This window comes from Rhinolophus ferrumequinum, chromosome 21, assembly GCF_004115265.2.
Source record: "Rhinolophus ferrumequinum isolate MPI-CBG mRhiFer1 chromosome 21, mRhiFer1_v1.p, whole genome shotgun sequence".
Taxonomy (NCBI): domain Eukaryota; kingdom Metazoa; phylum Chordata; class Mammalia; order Chiroptera; family Rhinolophidae; genus Rhinolophus; species Rhinolophus ferrumequinum.
Window position 1 is genome coordinate 16,758,372 of NC_046304.1, and position 9,307 is coordinate 16,767,678.

Genomic DNA, 9,307 nt, shown 5'->3' on the forward strand with positions numbered 1-9,307 from the left:
AAAAAGAGAGGCATCTCTAAGTTGTTGTTGTTTAGATAATTTATTGTTAAATGAAGAAGTCACAAAGCAAAATGGAGTGGGACAGTTGTCAAAGACAAATTTAAAAAATAGTTTTTGTTAAATACTATTCTGAATTTCCTAAGGTTAGAAACAGGAAGTGTCAAGTGAAAAAGTGATCATTCTTTTTTAAAAGGTCTGGATTTGAAAAGAAAACAGTTTTTCTCTGAAAATACAATCATTCTTATTACATGAAAGCCATAATTTAACAGACGAAAAAAGAGACTTTTTAATTCATAAGCAAACTGCATCTCCCAGGTACACTTAGGAATGTTTGGTTTTTAATGAGCGAGTTTTAAAAAACCATTGTTTCCACCTTACAAACAAACATGACTCCACCACTGATCGATGTCATTTTTCTACCCTGAAGTGTCCCAAGGTATCTTCACGTGCTTCCTTTCCTGCAACTTGCGGCCAAGCAGGTTTGAAGAAAAAGGACTAGAAAGAACTAAAGTTGGTTCCCTAGTGAATAACTTAAAATAAAACCTGCTTTTCCATTAGCATTACACATTCACAATCACTCACTTCTACTTACTTTACTGATATAGTTCAGATTTTCTCCACACCTAGAATGATTTGCCTGGACTTAACCCAATCCCCCTAAAACAAAATCTCATATGGACGTCTCAGCACCTTGCTGTGATCAAAGGTCGGTGCTGTTCTCAGGCACTTGCCTCTCGTGTCTTGCTGCCCAGGATAATGTTCTGAGCTCATTCAAGTGCCCCCATGGGGCCAGACCAAAGCCTTGGGAATTCTCTTAACATAATTTAAAAATTACATTTACCAGTTAGTTGTCTTAAATGACAAGATTAGGGAATCAGAGAGAAAAATCTATTTTTATCGACAAATGCCGTGACATGTACTCTTCCAAACAGAGGAAGAATTTGTTGTTCTGCTTGACTAAGGAGACGACAAGGTCCCCGAGTGCCCCTCTGAGGGGTCTCCACTAAGTCTCAGCACGGCAAACTCAGGACTGTCCAGCCCAGTGCAGGCTCCACTGAGGAGACACGTCCAATCAGTTAGGAGCACGGCAGACTAAACGTTGTTAAATCGGAAGACAATTTGGCTCTATAGGCCTCCAATGACTTTCAATGAGCGTGATTATCATCACACCTGCTCTCATCGGAACAAAAGTCCCTGCTGTGGCTCCAGGGTAACCAGAGAGCCATCAATTCTGCTTTCGGGACAGATGGAAGCCGTCAACAGAAACCCAGAAATATAGCGGGAGTCTGAGCTTACAGTACTCAGTAACCCCTAAGCCCTTGACACAATTTGGATGTACGCAGAGGAAATATTCACAATTTGTTCTTTCCAGTATTGGAAGAGAAAAAGCCATCTGCCACTTGCTTCACTCAAAAACCTCAAGGATTGGCAGGAGGAAGAAGTACGGGTTGGGGTGAGGCAGGGCGGGCAGTGGGTGGAGCCAGAGACAGCGTGGCCCACCACAGCTTCCTGGCCCAGGCCCGGCCTTGCTTTGGAGGCCAGTTCAGCTGAATTCACAAAGTTTCTTCATTTCACACCTAACGCCATGAGTGTCACTTACATGAAACTGAAAACTTAAACGTAGACCGTGACAACAGCACGCAGGTTTGGGGTTGGACTTGTGACATCATTCCCCATTTTGAGTTTACCTTTGCTTCCCCTGGGGGAGGAGGGGAGGCAATTTCCTTGCTTTGGGCTTCGACCTAAGGCACTGACAGACTCCCCTGCAATGGTGACACGATCAAAGTCCTAAGAGCAGCTGACCCAGGGTCCCTGGAGAGGACCCCCATCCAGATGAAGCACGTCACCTGAAACACAGACAGATGTTGTCAGGTCCTCGGTGTGGCCAGCCACCTGTTCCCATCGTGAGTGACACCCGCCTCGTGGAGTCCCCAAAAGCACTGTTCCTTAGCCTTCTTTTAAAGTGCCATTTCTCTCAAAAGAAAATGCCGTGTGTCTCTGCTATGTTTTGCCTTATGAAAAAAATAGGAAAGTATTTGGAAACCCCAAAACACATATCAGGAGAGTTACACAAGCCTGTAGAGACATAACCAGATGCCAAGGGTGCGAGGCGCTTTGCCAGGGCCTGAGCTCAGAAGCAACCAGTGGAAGGAACTGGAACGGAAGCCATTGCTCCCAAACTCAGCCACCGGTTGACCTGACCCTCTCGAAGAGGTGAAAACAGGATGAACCTTTTCTTTCTTTTTTAAAAAAGCATCTTATATATTGCAGTTTGGGGTTTTTCGATGTCATGAAAAAGATTTAGAGAATTCCAAGTGTTTTGGTTAACAGGAAATAGAAATGGAAATGGAAATAAAAAATGGAATGGAACTCAACTCTCCACAGATTGAACCCATCTGGGTGTCACAACTTACTGAATTAGCACCACTTTCACAGCAGTGAAGACACCCGGCGCTGAAATTTCTCAAAACTCACTTTTTCCATTCCAGAGACTTTTTCCACGCTCTTCCTCAGACAAACTGACCAATGGAAGAGAAGCTCTCCCCTCCCTCCCTATTTCAAATTGTGGCCGTTTTCCTTTTGCTCTAGTTGTCTTTTTTATTTTCTCATCCAATTGAGACTTTGGGGGAAACGAGGCAGCAGCAAACTAGAAATACACTCCTTTTACAAACAATTGGAACATTTTTTAAGAACCAAATTCTCTTAATTATTGTAAGATGCCGTGACATTTTTTTTCTTCCCCATACTGGGCTTAGAGGTATCTCTAGATTAGACTCCTGGGGGCATGAGTGACACTCAAGGGCGGTGTGGCCCAGCTTGGCCAGGGCAGCGGAAGAGCTGGTCCAGCCCCACCCAGCCTGCTTGAGTCAGCACTCATCTGAGAGGTAATCACTGCCCAGGAACTCTGTGGCTTCGAGCTCCACACTGGACAGGAACCTCCTCAGCGTCTTGCGGCAGTTGTAATCCAGGGTGGTGGTGTAGACGGTCTTGGGGAACTTGGGGTAGACGATGGTGGTGCTGAGGAAGCGGGTGGCCTTGTGACGGGGCTCGAAGCGCAGCTCGGCTTTGTAGTTGCGCCAGGTGCAATTGGGGATGCAGGTGACCGTCTGGCTGCAGGAGGCCATGGCCAGGCCCAAGGGCAGGTGGACGTCGTCAATGAAGTGCCGCTCTGAGTCATACTTGACCGAGGAAGTGTACCTGGGCGGGAGAGGGAAGGCAGCATGATGCCGCTCCTCTGAGCTAGGGGAATAGGGGTCCCTACTGTGACCTTGAACCTCTCGTGGGGTACAAACTCTGAGATGTGTCCACGCTAGTCAGAAGCAGCATAGAGTGGATGAAGCACCTACTGTGTGGTACTATTCGAAGCACTTTACTTCCAGGATCTAATGTAATGGTCCTAACGACGCTGGGAGAGGAAATCGAGGTGCAGCGGTTAAGGTCACAGTGGGAGTGAGGGATTTAAATCCCAGTGGGGCTGGAATTTAAATACAGGTGTACAAGGCTCTAGAGTTTACCTTGCACTCACTGCCTCTCACTGCGGGCAGCGGTGCCTGGAGTCTATGCCCAGTCACTTACGCTATGGGAGTTCAGTCGAGTTACTTAACTAACTTAACTTCTAACTTCTCCAAGTCTCAGTTTCCTCTTTCTGTAAAAGGTGCCCAAGAATAACTGGGCAGAGCGTTAACACAGCAAGTGCTGTTGATGATAATTATTGTATAGCAAGGTGGATCCTAATGCCACACTGAGGGTGAACTGTTTCTCTGTTTTCCTAAAGTGATCAGTCAACTCTTTAGTGGGAAGATGAAGGAACCCAGAAATCCTAGATGCTGGTTCTGAATGCTCGGCGATACCAAGTACTATTACTTGGTCCACCTGGGCCTTCGGTTTGGAGACCCTTCAAACCGAGAGACTCCAAGACCTGACCTTATCAATCAAAGCCAATTACAGTCTTCTTGATTTCCATAAAATAACCCAACATCCAGCAGCTACTTTATTTTTTTAAAGTCCTTTCGTAATTTGGGGTTTACTTTTTTTTTTTATGTAAGAAGAGTATTAATTCATTTTACTGTATCATTATTACCGCTTCATTGATACTAAAACATATACAAGCATCACATATAAACACGTCTGACAACACTGCCCTCATCAGCCCCTACCCACGGTCAGGAAGTAAGAAGCAGCATTCTTTTCAGTGAGTTGGACAGAAACGCCTATTCTCCTTGGGCAAGTAGGTAAGAGGCTAGTGAAAGCTAATGTCATGAGGTCATGTCCTCATTTTGTTCAAAATACAAGCTCTGCAGGAATAAAGGGCTGAACTGCTCACCTTCAAAATGGTGAGCCTCCTTTGTTCCATGTCAAAGGGCCCTTTGTGTTAAGGCAACTGAAACTCCAGCTATAAAACCACCAGGTCCCAAAAGTAAAATTCCTTTCTCTAAAAAGACACATCTTGAACAGAGCCTCTCAGTAAATCTCTGCTCCCAGATAATCCTGGATACGATAATTCCCAAAGGAAGAATGGTACTTGCCCAGTGAAATTATAACATAAAACAAGGTGACAGCACCTTGAAGCAGGGGTGGGAGGTCGGGTGGGGATGGGGAAATGGGGGGAGCCACTTTTGAAAAGAGGAATTACTTTATTAGAAAATTTAAGATCTGGTGGCCATGACATGAGGTGCAAAAAAAGCAAGTTGTAGGACTTTATGGTAACATGATCTCGTTTTTACTTTTAAAATGTGTCTATAATATTTAATTGGTTAGGATGTAGAAAAAAATCTAAGAGAGTACCCACAAAATTATGACTAGCCTTTGGTATACTTCTGTGATGAACTGATTTGTTTAAAAATAACAAGCATTAATTTCTGGGATAAAAAAATTAAATTTTAAAAAATAAAATACAATCAGAGCTTGTTATATTTACCTTACTTCCGTCGGTGGTAAGGGGTCGAACTCCACTCCTTCGCCAAAGGACAGGGGGCATAACCTTGGTGTGCAGGCGGAAGCCAGCGGGGTGGGGAGAGAAGCTGGATTCTGTAAGGATGGAGAATACAGACCACAGGTCAAGCCGATGTATCCCCCACAGAAGATCCTGGCTCTGTGCTTCCAGGTGAAGAGCCAACCATGACTTGTGTGTCTCCTGCCAGCCCGGGAATGATGCCAGAGAAGGGCTGACCCACAGCATGGAAAGGGCACTGGATAGGGACCTGAAAGGTCTGGGTTTGAATCCCAGGTCTCTCATGAACGTGCCGTGTGCCCTCACAAGGGCCACATTTACATGTCCTCTGAGACCTTATCTGCACACTTAAGGGGTGCCTGTTCCACACTGAGGTTCTGTGAAAGGTAGAAAAGAGGAAACAAATGCAAGTTCAGTGTCATCATCGTGGCCAGACCTGGGGGCTGTTGCGTCATCTCGCGGCAAGGCAGTCAGAAAACCTCGCTGAACTGGGGCGCCACTAACCAGAACCCTCAATTATGTACCCCCAACCCTATCATTGTCTCAGCAACACTTTAGAAAAGGCCAAAACAAAATAATTCTACCAGGGAGTTTTTTTTTTTACACTGCAGATTCAGTTCCACTTCCCCCACCTCCTCTGTCTCTGGGGAGGACAAACACCCAACCAAGATGGAGGAATCCATAACCTCACTAGTAAGATGAACACAACGCTCCCCACGTCATCACATGCCTAGAGGTTAACCAGCTTCCAGCCTGGTCCAAGCTTCTGACTTTCTGATTCATCAAGCAGCCTGCGTAAGAGACAGCTCCATCCTAGACACAGGTGCTAGTTTTCACCTGATTTGACTGGAATCAGGGCTTCTGTGTTAAGTGAGCAATAGAGAGCAGCCCTTTGGATTCCAGGGTTTCCTGGGGATCCGTCATTTTCTTTGCCTAATTGAGAGAAGGATCTCCACATGGGCCAGGTATGGAGCTGGCACATCCCCACATCTGCCAGGACAGAGAAGGAAGCAGACACTTCCAGAAAGTTGACTCTGAAACTCTTATCATGTTACCAGGACAAGGTGTCAAGTGGAGGTATAAGGTGAAAATGCAAAAGCCAAAGGGGACCGGAATAGGTCTGGGAGACGGAGAGGGCCCTGGTGAATTGTTTCATAAGCTCTGGTAGGGGGAGGGGCTGTGGTTGAGAACAAAAGTCAGCGGCGGGGAGAGGGGTAAAGTGTGGGCACTGCCTACTGCAGAGCTTTCAGAAACAGCCCCCAAGTTTGGACAGTGGGCCCTGCACTGCCCTCAGCTCTCTGGCTGCTGGACACTCCCCAACCTAGGGGGCACCTTCTAGACAGTCCTGGGAACTGACGATGACACAGCCACCATGAGCAGGAAGCAACTCTCCAACATTCACTCTACAGCCTTCGTCCAGGTATCCACACAAGCAGTCGGTTCTCTTGACGCTGCTTTCTCTGCTCCCTCATCCTGCCCACACAACAGACACTCACCGAGCACACACCTTGTTCCAGGTGCAGGCTGGGGGTGGCAGGAGTTATAACCGATGCATGAAAAAGGGTGCCACTCGGGAACGGGCATGAAGCCACAGACTCCCTCATGGCTCTGGGAAACATCAAGGAAGACTTCTCAGAGGAGGTGATAAGTTGGGCATTGACAGGCCAGCAGGGCTTTGGGAGAGGTAGGAGGGGATGGGCTTAGAGGGAAAAAAGGCTTGCCAGGTGGAAAGAGCAGCATCAGAAGCACCAGCCTGCGGTCAGGGGATGCAGAAGATGAAGCGAGAAAGGGCCAGGTGGACAGGGCTCTGAAGGCCAAGTTGAAATGAGCGCTGCCTTCCAATGGACATGAGAGAATGCACTGATGGCCACTGAGAGACAGGGTCAGTGGGTCAAGAATTCCACGCACCACCAAAGTGCGTGGGTCCTTAAGGAGTGGCAGCTGCCACTGACTACGTCACCCCAGGGGAGAGGGCTGTAAACACCCACACCCACCCACAAGGGGGAAGGCGTGGGCTGAGAGCCCTGCTCTGAGCTTTGACTACAGACAGGATGTGGCCTCCCCTGAGCTCTAGGTAAAGGCAATAAACACCACCACCTGAGTGATTCCTAAGACAAAAGAGACTTGGTGTTTTCCTTTAAATAAAACTTTAAAAAAAAAAAATAAAAGGATTCATTCTTTAAAGTTTCCACCCACCTAACGCCTTCCACCCATCATGTGCCAGACACGGGTTAGGTGACAGGACAAAGGGGGCCCTCAGGAGGCTCATGGGGAGACCCTTCTCAAAACGCCCCTCCAAGACCACTAACATAGTCCCCAAAGGCTGGCCCGGTTTGCTCGGTGAATTGGGGAGCTGGGCAGTTGGGACACACCTCTCTCCCCAAGACCATCCCGTAGGGGTAAGGCCCTTGGGAGCCGCCATCGGCGGGGGGCAAAGCCCGGGAGTGCTGGCTCTCAGTACAGGAAAGGCTGAGATTTCCCAGGAAAGGCTGAGGTTTCCCCTCCGGAGTCCCGGGACCCCCTCCCGCCAGACCCGGGCCGGAATGTGGCCGAGCCACAGCCTGCCAGCCCCGGGGGCCGCCACCCCGAAGGGAGGAGGCGGCGGCTCGCCTCTCCCGGGGCACCCGCGCCTCCCAGGCGATGACAATTTTCCAGCCACCGGCTCCAGCTGGCCAGGCTCTCGCAGCGCTCCCGCCCTGGTCTCCCGCCGATGGCCACGACGTCCCGACCGACCGGTGGCGATGCCGACAGCACGCCTCGAGCGGGACCGCACGACCGGCTGGTGGTCTCCCGAGGCCCGGCTGCGGGTGGGGTAGGGAGGGAAGGGGCCAGTGCGAGGCCACTCACCGGGGCCGCGGGGGTCGCCGCCGCGTCGGGCTCCAGCGCCCCGGGTGGCGGCGCGCGCTCCCCACCGCCGCCACCACCCCCGGCCGCCGCGAGCCCCCAGTGGCTGGGGCTGGGGCTGGGGGGCAGCCCCGAGTCCGGACTGTCCAGGACGCCGTCGCCCTTCTTCTTCGTGTCCACGAGTTCGGGCACATCCTGCAGGCTCAGCCGGCCTACCATGGCTGTGCGCGTGGCGGGGCTGGAGCAGGGTCCGCGGGCGAGCGAGGGACGCGAGGGGCGCAGACGCGGGCCAGGGCCGCTGCCCGCCCGGCCGGCCTGCCTGCCCGCCGCCCGCGCGCCGTCCGGGTCTCGCCGGCTGCCGCACCCGGGCCCGCCCTCCGTCCTCCGCCCCGCCCGCCGGGCCGCCCCGAGCAGGCAGAGCCGTGCGGCCGGGCGCCAGGGGCCGCTGCGCTCCCGCTGTGCGCCGCCCGCGCTGCTCTCCGCCGGCCGCCCAGCCCGCCCCGAGCGCTGGATCGCAGCTCGCCGGGGGCGCCGGGTGGGCCTCGCTGAGGTCCCCGTCCGGCTCCCCGTCCAGGGCCGTCCGGCCCTCGGCCCCGCTGCAAGTAGACACCAGACCCCGCTCGCCTGGGACCCCTGACCGCGCCTGTCTCCTCGCCCTATGCCAGCAGGGCCCGACAGGCGCTCGTATCTCGAGCCCTGACGGCCTGGGGGAGCCAGAGCAGAGCCCCGGCCTGCAGAGGCTTGGGGAGCCGGCCGAACCCAGCAAGCAAACAACTGGAAATTATTAATAGTTAATGCGCTTCATATGGCTCCAGCCGCCTCTTGGCTCAGCAGGGCGGGCTCTCAAGTCAGCCTCTGGCTCTCGTTTCTGCCCCGCAGGAAAAGAGGGCCTACTCCGTGTATCCTCAGGGGACTCCCACAGGGACACATCACTGCCTGGCCTGAGTGCTCAGCTGAACAGGCTATGGCCACACTGGTCGGGGAAAGTCCGGTGGGCTCTGATTGGGACCCGGAAAACATCCAGCTCCGCAGGCTGCCCTCTGGCTGTCTGAAAAGCCAAGGGCTCCCGGTCGGGGGCCACAGCTTTTCACTCATAGGAGTTCCCGTCTAGAAACCAGACTGGGGATTCCTCCCCTCCTTTTTAGTGTGAGGCCTTATCTGAGTGGGAACTGTTTTCAGTAGCTGCCAGCTGTAGAATTGGCTGTCCACAGTCTAGTACTTTTTCTCACAGAGACCTCCATGATTAGCAGTAAGGATAGGAAGTCCCCACCCCCTACCAGCCACCCTAACCTGGGGGATTTTGATGGGTGTTCAGCTGAGAGCCTCACCCTGGAGCTGTGCCCAGACCTAACCCACAAGTACCAGCTCTAAAGAGGAGGCGTGCCTGGGGGCGAGGAGAATTCCTGGCTAGATGAGAGGTGGGCTCTGTGCGTGCCCCATAATGGCAGCGCAGTCTATGTCCTGGCAAGAACAAAGGAAACTTGTCCTACTTGTGACCTGTTCAAGTCAGAA

The 9,307-nt window shown here is 51.8% G+C and overlaps 1 protein-coding gene across 2 annotated transcripts; it reads right to left on the reverse strand.

Moving 5' to 3' along the window:
• Positions 1-318: 318 nt before the first annotated feature.
• Positions 319-8,134, reverse strand: RFLNB (refilin B). 2 transcript variants are annotated; one of them, XM_033090977.1, is made up of 3 exons: positions 7,799-8,134; positions 4,919-5,028; positions 319-3,198 (listed from the first exon to the last, which is right to left on the reverse strand). In XM_033090977.1, exons 1-3 carry the CDS (start codon positions 8,012-8,014, stop codon positions 2,868-2,870), a joined length of 657 nt encoding a protein of 218 aa, XP_032946868.1. In that variant the 5' UTR covers positions 8,015-8,134; the 3' UTR covers positions 319-2,867. The 2 variants fall into 2 exon arrangements, with proteins under 2 accessions (XP_032946868.1, XP_032946869.1); XM_033090978.1 differs by lacking the exon at positions 7,799-8,134 and adding an exon at positions 6,448-6,802.
• Positions 8,135-9,307: the final 1,173 nt, after the last annotated feature.